General features: G+C 51.7%; 1 protein-coding gene across 1 annotated transcript in view; it reads left to right on the top strand.

Moving 5' to 3' along the window:
* The window catches only part of LOC128062146 (sodium/glucose cotransporter 1-like), a 46,903-nt gene that overhangs the window by 23,446 nt on the left and 6,049 nt on the right, over positions 1-17,408 (top strand). Inside the window, exons 8-12 of the mRNA XM_052654485.1 lie at positions 637-857; positions 6,582-6,717; positions 9,157-9,264; positions 10,415-10,565; positions 17,240-17,408. Of these exons, the coding sequence (XP_052510445.1) occupies positions 637-857; positions 6,582-6,717; positions 9,157-9,264; positions 10,415-10,565; positions 17,240-17,408 (785 nt within the window). The remainder of the gene's footprint in view (positions 1-636; positions 858-6,581; positions 6,718-9,156; positions 9,265-10,414; positions 10,566-17,239) is intronic.

The following is a 17,408-nucleotide window of genomic DNA, read 5'->3' as shown; positions in this document are numbered from 1 at the left end:
GGAAAATGAATCTTAATTTCTGATTTAGTTGAGATTCTTTGAGTAACTTGTGATAAAACTCTAGTTCAAAGCTAGTTGAAGCAAATTAAGAACTTCCTTGACTCACATGACTGGAAATTCCAGGGCATCTTACTTTTGAGCATGGCTTGACCCAGGCTTCTGCAGGAGCCAGGTGGACAAAAGGACCTCACACTCCCGTTCTTGCTTAGCACCCCAAAGCAAGGAAGCAGGCATTTTTGGTGCCTTAAGCAGAAGGTTCCTGGGACAAGTCCTGTTTAAATCAGTTGGGCCTGGGTCTCAAGTCCATTCCTGACACATCAGCTGCCCGGGGACAGGAGCACTGGCCAGGCCTCGGTCACGTGCCAGATCAGAATGCATGGTGGACGGTTTAACAAGGCCCCCCTGAGCCATGCAGGGTGGAGTGCAGCTGGAGAGAGGGCTCTGTCCCCAGCAGCAGGAGGACGGGGAGCCGGGCACACAGCTCCCAGCGCCCACTCTGCTCTGCTCCCACTTTGGAGGAGAGGGTCTCTTCTCTCAGCACGCAGCGTCGGCTATCTGCCATCCTGTCGAGTCTCACGTTGCTGTCTTGGCTCCTGTGCAGTTGAAGGTACTGACCGACTGTGTGGTCTTTTCAAGCCTTTAACGAGATAGGTGGATACCAGGAGCTCGAGAGCAGGTACCCGGAGGCCAAGCCAGCCCTCACCTGGGAAGGGAACTGGACTGCCCCAGTGGAGTGCTTCATGCCGCGCGCGGACGCCTTCCATATCTTCCGAGACCCCATCACTGGAGACATCCCCTGGCCTGGGGTCATCTTTGGCCTCTCCACCATTTCCTTGTACTACTGGTGCACCGACCAGGTAATGAGACACGCAGCGCTGAGGGGTCTGCGCCGGGGGATAGGGGTCTCGAGGTCTCTGCGGCCACAGGCAGGCTTCCCTCCCAGCCTTGTGCGGTGCCCAGATGCCACAGCGCCACACGCTGTCTAAAAGAGGTCTCTAAAATTTGGAAAAGTTTAATGTGGCATAAAAAAAAAAAGGTGGTGGCGGAGGACTTCCTGGTGGTCCATTGATTGAGACTCTGCCTGCCAATGCAGGAGACATGGGTTCCATCCTTGGTTGGGGAACTAAGATCCCACATGCTGTGGGGTATGGCCAAAACATTTAAAAAAGCTTTAAAAAATGCCACATGTTTAAAAAATAATAATAAAATAAATTTTAAAAAAGGGGTCTCTGCCCCAGTCCCATCTGTAGCTCAGCACCTGCTTTCATTTCTTCTTCTTCCCTCTCATTGTCTGCAAAGCACCTGTTTTTGCTCATGAACAATGTCAGTTCTCCCAAACCGCGTCTAAAATCAAATGCTGCCAACCAGTACTTCAGTTTGATTTTTTTTTCAGGACTCAAAGCTTATTCTAAAGATGACACGGCTTTATCAGCGGTCGACCGCTACATTGTGAAATGTCCGTCCAGTGGAAAGGTGGTAAAGAGAAGGGAGTACAGCCTCACGGCGCGACCTGAGGGAGCCTTTAGAGCGTGACGCCAAGTGAGAGGAGCCGGACGCAGAAGGCCGGGGCTGCGCGACGATGCCCACAGAGCAGAGCACAGACAGTGCCGCGCCATGTCTCAGTCCACACGATCAAGTAGCGAAAGATTATACAGAAAAGCAAGGAGGAAACAAGATGGCCATTAAAGCCGTCATTTCTGAAGCAAGGGGAAGAGTTGAGCTTAAAGAGAGGCACACAAAACGCGTTATTGACCATCGTTAAACAGTGGAAATGACCCGAATATCCACCAAGGAATGAATGAACAAAGCGTGTATCCATGTGTGGGAGTATTATTCAGCCATGAAAAGAAATGAAATTCTGTTACATGCAGCCTGTTTGATGAATCTAAGAACGTTAAGCTCAGTGAAAGAAGCCAGGCTCAGCAGTTCACCTGTTGTGTGATTGCTTTTATATGAAACATTCAGGACAGACAAATCCATGGAGACGAAAGTCCAATCAGTGCCTCCCGGGGGAGGAGTGGAGGCGGAGTGGAGAGTGGCCACTTCTGTGGGCCTGGGTGTTGTTCTGGGCCATGAGAAGGTTTTGATGTTGAAAAGAGCTGGAGATCATGCAACCTCGGGGATGCACTAACCACTCCTGAATTGTTCACTTTAAAATGGTTAATTACAGAGACGTCCCTGACAGGCCAGTGGCTAAGACTCCTCATTTCCAACACAGGGGGCGCTAGGTTGATCCCTGGTTGGGAAACTAAGATCCCACATGCTACACAGCATGGCCAAAAAGTAAAAGATAAACGGATAGTTATATGTTATGTGAATTTCACCTTGATATTTAAAAGAAGGGTCACGGAGAGAGGCTTCTGGGGTTCCGCAGAGTTGCACCTCTTGAATTGGCTGGTGGCTCCACGGTAATGGAACTACAGTGCTCCGTGATGTGCTATAGCATACCTCCGTGTGTTATATCACAATAAAAAGGGTTTAAGCCTTTTATGAAAGGAGATGTCATAGATAGCCAACCCGAGGTTGAAAATGAAGAACAAAGTGGGAGACCTTGCCCGACCAGATATTTAGGCATCGACAAAGTTACAGTAACGCAAGCAGTTTGAAATTCCCAGGAACAGACATACAGACCAATGGAGCAGAGTCAAGAGCTCAGAGACAGACTCACGCACTTGTAGGGATTTAATGCATGTTCTGGGGGCTCCACCAATCAACAGGGGAGACTTCCAGTGGATTAAAGACTTCACTGTGAAAAGGAAACCCGAACGCTAATAAGGGAAGGTAATGCTGCTGAATACTTTCTTAGTTGTGGGGAGTGTAAGTCATAGCGATTTGACCACATTGCGCTGAGGGCGTTTTTAACAAAGGTGCCCTAGACAAAGACGATGGGCTGGAGGAGACCATTGGGAATGTTTGCAATGCGCAGGGGACTGATAGCAAACCCACAGGAAAAAGGCACTCCAGCAGCCACGCAGCCACTGGGACTAAAGACAGGGCCAGGCAATTTAGAAGATGAAATTTGGCGCATTATCAGGGGAGCGCAATTTAAAACCACCATGAGACTGGCAGAAACCAGGACGCTTGATGATGCCAGGCGCCGGGGAGGACGTGGATGTATAGGGATCCTCGTGCGGTTCTGGTGAGAGTGCAGACCCGACTCGCCTGCTCTGGAGGACTGTGTGTTGAATCGAGTCTAGTGTGCTGTGCTCTGTGACCAAGCAGTCATGTTCCCCAGAATGCACCCCCAAATCCTCACCCAGGTTCACAACGGACCACATGTGAGGCCTTGATGACAGCATTGATTGGACTGAGGTGGGCGGATGAGACCGGCTTGGGTGGCGGGGGTTGCTAACACTGAGGACTGCTTCGCAGCTGTCAGCCACGGGGCCGCCGTGCCCGGAACAGCACTGACGGAGCACCAACCTTTGTGGACCGGAGGGCCGGGCAGCCAGAGGAGGAGGGCTGGCAGCCTGAATAGCGCCGGAGCCCCGCGTGCTCTGTGGTGCGGCACGGCCTTGCTACCTGTATTCCTCCTCTTGTGCTCATCACGTGTCTCGTTATGCTGTCTTGCCTCGAAGACAAGAAAAATCCTTCTGTAAAAAGTAGAAAACAGGCCGGAACCTAACCACCACAAGCAAGAAACCCCCGCACTTCACAGACCTGAGGTGTTAAGATACCAAACACAAAATACGCATAGAAGGAAGTAAAAGTGGGCCTGAAAACATGAGCACACAATTCCATCAAAAATGACCAGTTAGGGTTAAAATCAAACTCCTGGAAATGCAAAACATTTTACATTTACTGAAATGTAAAATTCAGTAACTGTTAAAATAACAGATTAAACATAGCTGAAGGAAAGAGTGAGCAACGTAGACGAGAGAACTGAAGCGATTGCCCCAACCGCACAGAAAAGTGCGGACGAGAGACTAGGTGACGTGGATGGCAGAGCTGAAATACTTCCTTCAAATTCCTGGAGGAGAGAGGAGAAGCAATATTTGAAGAGAAAATAACTGAGAATTTTTACAGTCGTTGCAAGAGCAGGACTTTTCAGATTTAGGAATCACAGTGACTCCCATGCAAATCTACACAGCGTCACCTCTTGGTGAAGTTTCAGAACATGAAAGATGAGACTTTGAAAGCCCCTGAGATAAAAGATCACTTGTGGAGGAAGACAGGTATCCCAGCAGACTTAGCAGCAGCATGACCCAAGGGAGAGGGGGAAACCTTTTGAAGGACTGAGGAAGATGCCCGCTTTCCGTTAGGTGCCCAGCTAAGTATTACTCAGAAGTGAGGGCAAAATAAAGTCATACTGGGACTGTCCTGGTGGTCCAGTGGCTGCGACTCCACTCTTCCAATGCAGGGGGCCCAGATTCAATCCCTGGTCTGGGAACTAGATCCCACATGCTGCAACTAAGGCCCAGGACAGCCGAATAAATAAATACATATTAATAAAAGTAATAACCTTCCCTAGATAGTGAACGAGGTGCGTAAGGTAAAAGGAGGTCCTGGAGGGCAGAAGGGATGGTTAGAGATGCTGGCCAGCACACGCACAGATCTAAAGCGCTGCCTGAAAGTCATTGTAGTTATGCTCACCGGAAGTAAAACACAGAACAGAGCAAAATTCGGAGACCACAATTGGAGTTCAATCTGTCTGTGCACCTGAAAACTGTTGAGGAGTGTGCGAATACTGGTTTTCTTTAGATCTGAAGTTGTATCCATGTTAAAATGTTAAGGGTAATTATTAAGAGCATTAAAGTAGAATTTCTAACTTGCAAACTAGTAAAGAAAATGATTTAAGAAAAAATTTTATTTAAAAAAGAGGCGAATAAACGGACAGAAGGAAAACTGTTTTCCTTTGCCTACCGCTGTGGATGGTGACTGTAGCCAAGAAATCAGAGGACTCTTGCTTCTTGGAAGGAAAGCTATGACAAACCTAGATAGTATATTAAAAAGCAGAGACATCACTTTGCCAGCAAAGATGTGTATAGTCAAGGGTATGGTCTTTCCAGTAAGCATGTACAGATAGGAGAGTTGAATGCTAAGGAAGGCAGAGCACCAAAGAATTGATGCTTTCGAACTGTGGTGCTGGAGAAGACTCTGGAGAGTCCTTTGGACAGGAAGGAGATCAAACCAGTCCATCCTAGAGAAAATCAACCCTGAACATTGATTGGAAGAACTGATGCTGAAGCTGAAGCTCCACTACTTTGACCACCTGATGTGAAGAACTGACTCATTGGAAAAGACCCTGATGCTGGGAAAGGTTGAGGGCAGGAGGAGAAGGGGATGGCAGAGGCTGAGATGGTTGAAGGGCATCATTGACTCAATGGCTGTGAGTTTGAGCAAACTGTAGGAGGTGGTGAAGGACAGGGAAGCCTGGTGTGCTGCAGTCCACGGGGTCACGAAGTCAGACACAACTTCCCGACTGAACAACGTGCCCGCCGTTTTAAACAAGAACTCGTCCACCTCCCCACTTGGTGACACATGGCCACCTACGCAAGTGCTGAGGGCCCTCTGCATGCAGCGACTTCATGCCCCACGACCGTCCTGTCCTCAGAACAGGAGTCGGCTTCGGCCCCAGCCCTCCCCCCGCCCCTCGCTTAGAGCCCACATCCTCTGTGCACAGGGCTAAGCAGACAAGGGAAGTGCGGCCCAGCTGCCCACCTGCTCAGCAGAGGCCCCCAGGGCACCGGATGCCGCCTGGCTCCCTGAGAAGCAGTGCCTGTTGCGTGAGGCAGGACCACTCTGGGGTTCTTCCTTCTATTAATAAAGTAACGCATTTGGAAAAGCAAGAGAGCATTAGAGGAACACAGGAGACTCCTGCCCGTCAGGATTGGCCGCCGGCGCTGCGCCAGTTCACCCCTGCGGACTGTCTCTAGGCACAGAGTCGTGGCCTCAGCGCGACTGCTGCCCCCGTGCCGTCCCGCGCCGAGTGCTCTCCCCACGATTGCAGTATGCCTTGAGCGCGTCATTTCGCGCCTGCAGAATGCTGCCTCCTCTCCGTGCAGCGGAGCACGTCTGCATGCTCTTTCTCACACGCTTCTCCATCTGCCCGCACGCGCTCCTGCTCGGGTGGCGCGCACACCGCCTCTTAGAGCCCGTGACACGGGCCGTGACGTGCCCCCAGGAGACTTGGTGTGCAGGGTCTACACTGGTTGGCTTCCGCTGGGACGAGTGAGGTTGGCCCTAGCTCTGAACGCCCATTTGTTGCGAGGGACACACCTCGCTGGGATTGATGTCATGGGCAGAGGCACTCTGTGTCCTCTGGGAGGGAGTCTCGTCCTCGCCGGGGGGCAGCTGGTAAGCGCCGCACCGCTGTGCTGGGCGTGCGGCCTTAGCGATGAGGCCAAGGGCAGGCTGCCCCCATCCGCTCGGGCAGCTGTGCGCGGAGCAGGGCGTGCTGCTCTGTCCACGTGTCTCCTGAGGCCCTGCGTGCCCGGGGGCGCTGGATGAGCGGGGTGAGCGGCCGGCACCCCCTGCTGCTGCAGGTCCCAGCCTTCCTGTCCTGTCTGTGCAGAGGCAGCCCAGGCTCACACACTCTGAGAAAGCCGCCACCCCCACCCCCACCTGCGTTTCCTCTGCAGACTTTCGTCCAGGGCTGCCTGGCAGGGAAGAACTTGTCCCACGTGAAAGGCGGCTGTGTCCTGTGTGGGTTCCTGAAGCTGCTGCCCATGTTCAGCATCGTCATGCCAGGAATGATCAGCCGCGTCCTGTACACAGGTAACTCCTGCTCTGCCGCGCTCACACTGAGCGCCTTCCTGGCTCTCCCGCCTCGGGAGGGCAGCCTGCTGGTGTCAGGGTGCCCCAGGGTGCTTTCTTGGGGGCCGATGGGTTTAGATGAGGGGCGTGCCTGAGCGGAAGTCTGGCAGGGACCATGGAGGCAGGTGGAAAGAGAGGATGGCAGAGGGGCAAGTTGACAGGGGGAAGAGGCTGACCCTCCCTGCAGCCGCTGCTGGGTCTCTGTACGGGGCTGAGGCCCAGGCCTCGGGGAGGTCACCGCGGGCATCACTGTGCGAGCCCTCCCGGGTGCTGGGTGCCGGGTGCCGTCACCCTTCTCACAGCCCAGGGGCAGCATGTGTATGAAACCCCCAAAACAACCCACGTTCTTCCCATTCAGCACTACAAAGACGTCCCCGCTCCCCTGAGCGAGCCGTCATAATTTTGTGATGCCCCTCACCCCCATTTCAGCCCTGTTGTACTGGCTGTACTGCCTCTCGGTACTAGATCTGCTTATCCCTTACACCTTTATGGGGAGAAGGGCATGGCAGCCCACTGCAGTATCCTCGCCCGGAGAATCCCACGGACAGGAGCCTGGCAGGCTGCAGTCCGCAGGGTCGCATAGAGTCGGACATGACTGAGGACAGAGCTCTACGCCTTTATGGCGCACGTGCTCCGATGGCGCGGCCACTGGGGCAGAGCGGGCCGCTCCCATGGCGCCTCCTGCCGCAGTGCCCGACAGCCCCGGCAGACGAAGGGGCACGTGCAGGAGGCGTGGCTCAGCGCAGTCCAGCCGCCAGTCTGCCCCGGAGACGTGCCGCTCTTACTGCTGACTCCCCGCAGTCCCAGCAGAGAGGCGTGCTCCATCTCCGCATGCCAGGTCTGCTGTCTGGCTGTCAGGCAGCTCTTTCTGGAGCCTCATCGGTGGTGCCCCCTCAGAGGGTAGAAAACAGGCCCCATGGGACGTCCCTGGTGGCCCAGTGGCTAAGACGCTGCCCTCCAGCGTGGGTTCGGTCCCTGGTCAGGGGGCTGAGGTCCCCGGTGCCTCAGCCAGAAAACCAAACCAGAAACAGAAGCGGTATTGTGACACGTTCAGTAAAGACTTAAAAAGTGACCCGCATTGAAAGAAGTCTGTAAACTGTATAAAAAGAGAAAATAGTCCCCTCCCCTCTGCTCCCTAGGACCCCAGAGTCCCCTGGGCTTGGCAGCCCTGCCTCCGCAGCCGCCCTGCACAGCACAGACCACCCCACCTACTGAGGAGGAAGACTGGGCGAAATCCTGCGACTCCTGGACTCTAGCGGTGGCTGAGGGGGTGGTGGAGGGCGGTGGGACGCAGGAAGAGCCAACCTCCCACGCCTGCCCCCCCCAACTCTGCCTACCCACCAGGTGAAGAGAGTTGGTGGAGTGCCCTGGGGACTGCACTGGGGCCTGGGACCACTTGTTCTCAGTCCTAGAAAGAGCCAGACCCTGCGATGGTGTCCACAAGCCTGGGGTTTGAACAGAGCCAGAGAGGCGCTCAGCCCAAAAGCTGGGCCTCCACCCGCTTCCTGGGAGAGCGTGGCTTTCCAGTAGCACGAAGGCCTCAGGCCTGGGTTCTGGGTCTCATGCGGCCAGAGCCGGGGTTTGCACTCCCCCAAGTGGTGGTCCATCAGTGTGGTCTGCTGGGCAGTCCCCGTGTTAGTTAGGGCTCTAGGTGGAACATGATGTCATTTTAGCTCCTTCAGGCTGGTGTTCTCACAGTCTCTCTGTTGTGAGTTGACCACCAGTGGCGCCAGGCTTCCACCCTCCAGCCCAGAAAGCCCCGGAAAGAGTGCTTCCTTTCTGGGCATAAATGCCCGGGGAGTCTCAGCGAGCCCACCTGAGTGGCAGGGCCAGTCCCTGTGGGGGAAGGTGTGTCCAGAATGGCCGGGGGCCGGGGGGCCCTTCTCGGGCCACACGGAGGGGGCCCGGGGGCCTGCTGGCCGGGGGGCGGGGCCGGGCAGAGGACAAGCCGCCCCTTGGTTTTCACGAGCTCCCCTGACCTCCCCTGTGACGCTGCTTGCTCTCCGAGTAAACCCAGGCCTGCCTGCCTCTTCCTAGTCCACGAGGATGCCTCGTTTCTGCTTTTCTCTGAGGTGGCAGCTTTTTCTCCCTCGTTTAAGCTCTCGATGGCCTATCACTTTCCCTTATTTACTTGCCTTTGTCCACATGTCTCCCCAAACCCTCTGAAACAACAGCCCCTGCAAGATGAAGGGAGTAAGGTCAACAGCGGCCCTCCAGTCAGTGTGAGGCCGAGTCACTGTTTGCTTCTCCATCACCGACTGGGTCACCGGGAGGCTTGCTGGGGTCACAGGACTGGCTGCGGGTTGAGCAGTGAGCCGGCAGAAGCCCCGCCTCCCCCAAACTCCACCCCGAGCTCCTGGTGAGCCGGGGGCCCATGCTGGTGCAACTGTCTGTCTGCAGATAAGGTGGCGTGTGCGGTGCCTTCAGAGTGTAAGAAGTACTGTGGCATCCAAGCCAGCTGCAGCCCCATCGCCTACCCCCTGCTGATGCTGGAGCTGCTGCCTAGCGGTAAGCAGTGGAGCTGTGCCTCGGGCTGGGAGTTGACGGTCCCAGGGGAGGCGGAGGCTGTGGCAGAGGCCCTCCGCGTTGCTGGAGCCTCGGGGCCTCCTCTTGCTTCCTCACTTGGACTCTCGGGTCTCACCGGCATTTGCACCAAGTAGGGGGTGGCCCTCTGGGTGGGGCCCCTCCCCTGGGTGGGGGCCCTCCCCGCCGAGCCAGTATCTTCCCCACCCCACCACCGCAGATGGTTCATGGAGACACAGAGCAGAGCAAGGCAGCATCCTGCTTGCAGGGAGCTCAGGCCAGTGGGACAACAGAGGGGTGGCTTTCCTCTCACCTGCTTCCCCACCTCCAGAGGAGCCGAGCCAAGAGTACAAGGTTCTTAAATTCCACATTAGCTTTGTGTACCAGCAGGCCAACAGCACGGAGACATCGATTCCCCTAAAATACGCTGTAGACGGCTCCCCTGAAGGAAGCGCCAGCTGCCCCACAGCTCAGGAAGGAGGCTACCTGGCTTCGCCAGCCGAGCCTTTGTCCGTGCACTGGGGCTGCGGCCCGGGCCGTGGGGCACTGAGAGGGCTGCCTGGCCTGTCTCCGATGAATCGGGGCTGGGGGCGCTGTTGCACGGGCCCTGTTACCCCCCAGGCTCTCCTGTGGCATGAGGGACTCGCTCACCAAAGTCCCTGCCACTGAGCAGCCTTTCAGGTCAAAAGCTGAGCTTGTCGTGTTTATAGCTAGCGTTTGTTGAGTAGTTGCCCAATGTTGGGCATTGTCTTCACCTTAACGACAGCCCTGTGTGGTAGTTTTAAACCCACCTTTCAGATGGGAACGGTGAGGCTCAGGAGCTGCATCACTTGCTTAATGCTCTGGTCCTCTGGGTCTCATCTGTCAAAGGGGGACACCAATGGTTTCCTTTCCACAGGGCTGCAGGGGGGCCCTCAGGCTGATGTCCAAAGTGACCACTCTGGTTATTATACAAGGACCCAGCAGGAGACTGCGAGGCTTGTCACAGAGCAAGGACAGCTTCATGCACTGACCCAGCTTGGCGGGACTGCCACCCTGAGCAAATTCAGTGCGTGAGAATGCTCCTTGGCAGGCCTCAGGCACCTCCTGGGGCGGCCGGGGTGCTGGAGGCCCAGGCAGCGTTCTCCTCCCGCAGGCATTCGCGGCTTGGTGGTGTCTGCCCTCTGGGCCTCTCTCATGTCCTCCCTGACTGCTGTTTTCAGTAGCGCCAGCGCTGTGTTCACCATGGACATCTACCCCCACATCCGGCCAACGGCCACGAGGAAGGAGCTCATGATAACAGGAAGGTGCAGTATTCCTCTAATCTCACGAGTGTCTGCTGTCAGTGAAATGATGCCCCCAATAAGTCATTACGTGATACATTTAGGCTCTCAGAACTGACTCAATAGAAAAGACCCTGATGCTGGGAAAGATCAACGGTGGGAGGAGAAGGGGACGACCGAGGATGAGATGGCTGGATGGCATCACTGACCCGATGGCCGTGAGGCTGAGTGAACTTCGGGAGTTGGCGATGGACAGGGAGGCCTGGCGTGCTGGGGTGCATGGGGTCGCAAAGAGTCGGACACGACTAAGCGACTGGACCGAAGTGTTGTATATGGGGTTAGCATCTTTACGTGTGGTATGGTGCTGCTTGTTTTTTGTTGCAGTTTTGCAATGAAGATGTATTGCTTTTATAATCACAAAGGAAATTGTTTCCACTCGGGAGAAGATTAAGTGGCGAGTACAGCGATAATGAGCATAGCCTATTAACACCCCCCAGAGTAGCCCTTATGAACGAGCGTGTGCTCCTTATTCCAGTGTCTCTTTCAGTCCTCAGAACAGCCTTTAAAGGTATATTTTAGTTCTTGTTTTTACTATACAAATCGGGGGTAGTGGCTCAGAAAAGGGAGCTGGTCTGCCTGACCACGTGGTAAGCAGAACTCACCCGTCTCAGGGCTACACCGTCAACCAGGAGGCCACAAATGCTGGGCATAAGACGGGGGTACGAACGTGTAGACCTGGGCCCTGATACCCTTCCATAGGGTGATCCACCTCGAACCGCACACGCTGAACTTGGCCTGCGTTGAACCTCGGATGCTCTCTTCGCTCTGCGCCTCTTGCTCACGGTCTTCCCTGTGTGACCCCTGCAAGTTGAGTTTGCTGTGACATTTTGATTAGCAGTTCACTCGTTAGAAAGCACTTTTGTGAGAAACTTTAAGAAACAGATACAAGTTTTATGTAAATTGTTATAGCACATGGGGAGAGAGAGAAGACATTCATTTTATAAAGTTCAAGATATTGATGCCAAAACCCAACAAGTACAGCACAGGAGAAATTAACCTAAAGCCTCATCTCACTGTTAGATACCAGTGCAAAAATAGTGAATAAAACAGTGGACACAACTCCGACAAAATACTAGAAAGTTAAAAGAATGACATTTCATTGCCAGCTGTGATTATTTTCCAGAAGTGCAAGAGTGGTTCAGTATTAGAAAATGTGGTAATATACCTTACCATATTAATAGATCAACAGAGGGAATCGTATATATCCAGATGATGAAAAAGTATTTCATAAAATAGGTACCTTTCAACCGAGTAAAATATATCTGTATCACCCTGAAAATCAAGTCATGTCTAATGGAGCAAGAGGGAAACAAGGAAAGAATGTTCCTCTCTACCACTGTATTCATACTACCACACGTGCAAAATAAAATATATCATATATATAAAACTAGACCTACAGGTGAAGCTAGCAGACAGAGACTTTGAAATCCCCATGGTTTGTATGTACAAGGAAATAGATGGAAAGAATTTGGAGTTTTTCCAAAGAGTTAGAATTTGTAAAAATGAGAAGGTCTAGAATTGAAAAACAAATATCTGAAATTAAGAACTCAGTGGCGGGGACTTCCCTGCTCGTCCGGTGGTTAAGACTCCCCCTCGCAGTGCAGGGGAGGCAGGTTTGACCCCTGGTCAGGGAACTGAGATCCCACATGCCTCAGGGTCACTGAGCCCACATGCTCTGAAAGGCCCTACATTACGCAGAGATCCTGTGCGCTGCAGCTAAGACCTGGGGCAGCCAAACAGATGAGTTAAAAAAAAAACAACTCGGTGGGCTAACAAGTGATTGGCTGAAGCAGAGGACACAGTAAGTGGCTTGAAAACGGATCAGTCGACAATTTCCGAGATAAAGCATGCAGGAAAAGAAAGACACACCTGGAACACAGGTGAATATAATATGTTATGTTATTGGAATTATATATGTGTAACTGTAGGAGCAATTTTGAAACGATAACAACCAAGAATGTTCCAAATATCTGGACAGCTATCCAGAGATGCAGGAAATTCCACAAATCTCAGGCGGGATAAATCCAAAGGCGACCATACCCAGACTGCATGGCGGTGGAGCTGCTGGAGACGGAGTTGGACGACCTCTGGAGCAGCCAGAAGGAAGGGACTCGCATCGCCTGCAAACGGTGGCCAGGGCGCAGACAGTGGAGTTCTCAGCAGAAGCCACAGAGGCCAGGAGGCAGTGGGATGGCGTCTTCAAGCTGCCCACCTGGAATTCAGTGCCCGTCAGGACAGCCTCCGGAGTGAAAGTGGAACAGACATGTTTCCTGATGAATGCAAGGCGAGAGACTGTGTTCCACTGGAATTTCATGATGAGAGATACCGAAGGGGAGTCTTAGGCTGCAGGAGAAATAACCTGGATGGAAGAATTGACCTTCAGAGGAGGATGGAGAGTGCCATCAAGTGTGAGTATATGGGAAATGGAAGAGAGCGGGTGCTGACATCAGTAAGGAGAAACGCCTGTGGGGGCAGCAAGCCAGAGGAGCAGAGCACACACCGGGAATCCCAGCGGGAGCGAGAGCGGCTGCAGGGAGCGGAGATGGTCCCAGGGTCTCTGGCACCACACCGAGGCGTGCCAAGGGTGCATGTGTGGCCTCCAGACTGAACGACATAAGGACAGCTCTAGGATGCGTAACAAGTCAGTAAAACACGAACGAGCCAATAAAATATTTGATTAGCCCAAAAGAAGTCAGGAGAGTAAAAATTAAGTGAAAGGTAGGTTGAACAGAAAACAAGTAATAGAGTGATTTCCCCAGTGGTCCAGTGGTTAAGACTCTGTGGTTCCAGTGCAGGGGGCTCACATTGAGTCCCTGGTCAGGGAACTGAGATCTGACATGCCTTGAGGTGGGGGAGGGGGAAGAAGAGGAAAAATAGGCTGTGTGCGTGTACCACACGTTCTTTATTCATCCATCCGTTAACGGACATTTAGGCTTTTCTCTGTCTTGGCTATTAAAAACAGGATAAGGTGTACAGCGATCTCTTCAAGATAGCGATCCATGTTTCCTTTCGATATATACCCAGAAGTGGAATTGCCAGGTCACGTGGTATTTCATGCAAAGATGGGCACAATAAAGGACAGAAATGGTATGGACTTAACAGAAGCAAAAGATATTAAGAAGAGGTGGCAAGAATACTCAGAGGAACTATACAAAAAAGATCTTAATGACCCAGATAACTACAATTGTCTGATCACTCACCCAGAGCCAGACATCCTGGAATGTGAAGTCAAGTGGGCCTTGGGAAGCATCACTATGAACAAAGCTAGTGGAGGTGATGAAATTCGAGTTGAGCTGTTTCAAATCCTAAAAGATGATGCTGTTAAAGTGCTGCACTCAATGTGCCATCAGATTTTGGAAAACTTAGCAATGGCTACATGACTGGAAAAGGTCAGTTTTCATTCCAATCCTAAAGAGGGGCAATGCCAAAGAAGGTTCAAACTACCACATATTTGCACTCATCTCACACGCTAGCAAAGTAATGCTCAAAATTCTCCAAGCCAGGCTTCAACAGTATGTGAACCATGAACTTCCAGATGTTCAAGTGGGATTTAGACAAGGCAGAGGAACCAGAGATCAAATTGCCAACATCTGTTGGATCATCAAAAAAGGAAGAGAGTTCCAGAAAAATATCTATTTCTGCTTTATTGACTATGCCAAAGCCTTTGACTGTGTGGATCACAATCAACTGTGGAAAATTCTGAAAGAGATGGGAATACCAGACCACCTGACCTGCCTCTTGAGAAACCTGTATGCAGGTCAGGAAGCAACAGTTAGAACTGGACATGGAACAACAGACTGGTTCCAGATAGGAAAAGGAGTACGTCAAGGCGGTATATTGTCACCCTGCTTATTTAACTTCTATGCAGAGGACGTCATGAGAAATGCTGGACTGGAAGAAACACGCTGGAATCAAGATTGCCGGGAGAAATATCAATAACCTCAGATACGCAGCTGATACCACCCTTCTGGCAGAAAGTGAAGAAGAGCCTCTTCATGAAAATGAAAGAAGAGAGTGGAAAAAGTTGGCTTAAAACTCAACATTCAGAAAACTAAGATCATGGCATCTAGTCCCACCACTTCATGGCAAATAGATGAGAAACAGTGGAAACAGTGAAAGAGTTTATTTTTGGGGGGCTCCAAATCACTGCAGATGGTGACTTCAGCCCTGAAATTAAAAGACACTTGCTCCTTGGAAGAAAAGCTATGACCAACCTAGACAGCATATTAAAAAGAGACATTAGTTTGCTGACAAAGGTCCGTCTAGTCAAGGCTATGGTTTTTCTAGTAGTTGGGTATGGATGTGAGAGTTGGACTATAAAGAAAGCTGAGCGCTGAAGAATGGATGCTTTTGAACTGTGGTGTTGGAGAAGACTCTAGAATCCCTTGGACTGCAAGGAGATCAAACTGGTCAGTCCTAAAGAAAATTGTGAATGTTCATTGGAAGGACTGATGCTGAAGCTGAAACTCCAGTACTTTGGCTACCTGATGCGAAGAACTGACTCCTTGGAAAAGACCCTGATGCTGGGAAAGATTGAAGGCAGGAGAAGGGGACGACAGAGGCTGAGATGGTTGGATGGCATCACCGACCCGAAGGACGTGAGTGTGAGTGCGCTCTGGGAGCTGGTGATGGACAGGGAGGCCTGGCGTGCTGCCGTCCGTGGGGTCGCACAGAAGTCAGACACGCCTGAGCGAGTGAGTGAACTGACCTGAGCTGTGGTTCTGTCTTCAGTTTCTCGAGGAACCTCCATCCTGGTTTCCATAGTGGCTGCAGCAGTATTCACTCCCAGCAGCAGTCCGCAGCGCCCCCTCTTCTCCACCTCCTCACCGCGCTTGTCATCTCTCGTCTTTTTGACGGCAGCTGTTCTAACGGGTATGAGATGGTATCTCGTTGCAGTTTTTTGCCTTTGCCTGGTTAGTGGTGGTGAGCACCTTTTGGTATGCCTGTTGGCCATTTGAACGTCTTCTTCGGAAGAGTGTCTGTCAGGCCCTCTGTCCGTCTTCAAGCCTGCTGTCACTGCTGCCGAGGCTGCCGAGCTCCTCCTCTCTGATTAGCGGTCGTCTGTAATTCCTAGCGCTGCTCTGTGTACGTAACGCGCCTTCTTTCCTGTGCGTTTACAACTTTCCCTGCATTTTTGGTTTTCGACAGTTTTGTTATGGGTGTGCTGGTTGGGTTTTGCTGAAATTCTTAATCTGTAAATTAATGTTTTTCACCAGGTCTGGGAAATCGTTGACCATTATCTCTCTGCATATCTGTCTGCTGCATCCCTCTTCTGCTTACACACATATTAGCCGTTTGATATTGTCCCACAGCTCACTGAGGCACTGTTTATTTAAAAATTTTTTTTTCTCTGCGTTCTTCAGTTTCCATTTTCATCAGTCCCCCTTGAGGATATTGGCCCTTTCTTCTGCCATTTCCAATCTACTGTTAAGGCCAACCTGTGCGTTTTTCATTTCGTATTTTCAACTGGAATTCTAGCTCTGGAGTATCTGTTTGGTTTGTTTTAAAACTTTTTTATAGTATTCCATTTTCTGTCTTGATTTCCCATCTGCCCGCTCGTAACTCTAATTTCCTCTGAACCCTTTCCGATAACTGTAGTAGTTGCTTTGAAGTCTTTGGTCATTTTAATACCTGAACCATCTTGGGGTTGATTTCTATTGACCTCTGTTTTCCTTGACTATAGGTTACATTTTCTTACTTCTCCCCATTCCTAGAAAAGCTTATTATATACTTAACATTGTAGATAATAGGAATTCTGGATCATGTTCCTCTGAAGAATATTGGCTTTTGTTCAAGTATGCAGGTAAATTCCTAGCTGATTCCCTTGAACTTAAGGAGGCCTGTTTTTTTTTTTGATTATTTTTTATTGAAGGATAATTGCTTTACAGAATTTTGTTGTTTTCTGTCAAAGCTCAGCATGAATCAGGCAGAGGCGTGCACATCTCCCCTCCCTTGTGAGCGTCCCTCCCATCTCCGTCCCCGCCCCGCCCCTCCGGGCTGACGCAGAGGGCCTCGCGCTTATGCTGGGTTAGAGCGCCTCCGTGTCAGTTTTCTCTAGTCCTATCATGAATTCTTAGTCCCGGACACACTCTCTGCTTCCAAGGCATGGCTCTTCAGGGGTTTCAGTGGAAAGCCCTAGGCAGTTCCCTCTGCAGGCAATGGAATCTGTGCTCAGCCTTTTCTGTCTTTCACCGGTTGCTCGGTTGCTCGTTGTGGACTGTTGGGCAGTTTTCCGGCGTGAGCAGCCGAGGGCTTAAGGGAGCCGACACCAATCTGTAAAGCCAGGCGCATCACTGCTCCATTTGAAATGTGTAGAAATGTGTTATCCCTCAAGAAAGTAACATTCTCCATGTATTGTATATTTTAAGCATGACCACCTCAAGACGCACCCTCCAAATGTGATGGAAATCTACCCACGATCCAGTCCAGAAGTTGAAGGGGTTTTAGGAACCCTCGGGCCCTGTCAGAGTGTAGGGGTGTGGCTGTCTCTGCCACACTTCAGGAACAGGCGTCCGAGTTTGACCTGAGGCGTAATCAGGACGAGCTCATAGCTTATGGTTTGCAGATATTTTATTGGCAGGTTAAAAAAAACAACAACAACTCATCAAGCTGTCGTTGACTTTTGGTTTCACTTCCAGGTTTTTCGTTATAGTCTTGCTCGCTGTCTCCATCGCCTGGGTCCCTGCTCTGCAAGTGGCTCACAGGGAGCAGCTGTTTGAGTACATGCACTCGGTGCTGAGCTACCTGACGCCCCCCGTGGCTGCCGTGTTCCTGCTGGCCATATTTTGCAAGAGAGTCACTGAGCAG

This window comes from Budorcas taxicolor, chromosome 17, assembly GCF_023091745.1.
Source record: "Budorcas taxicolor isolate Tak-1 chromosome 17, Takin1.1, whole genome shotgun sequence".
NCBI lineage: Eukaryota > Metazoa > Chordata > Mammalia > Artiodactyla > Bovidae > Budorcas > Budorcas taxicolor.
This window is presented reverse-complemented; position numbering and strand designations above follow the sequence as displayed.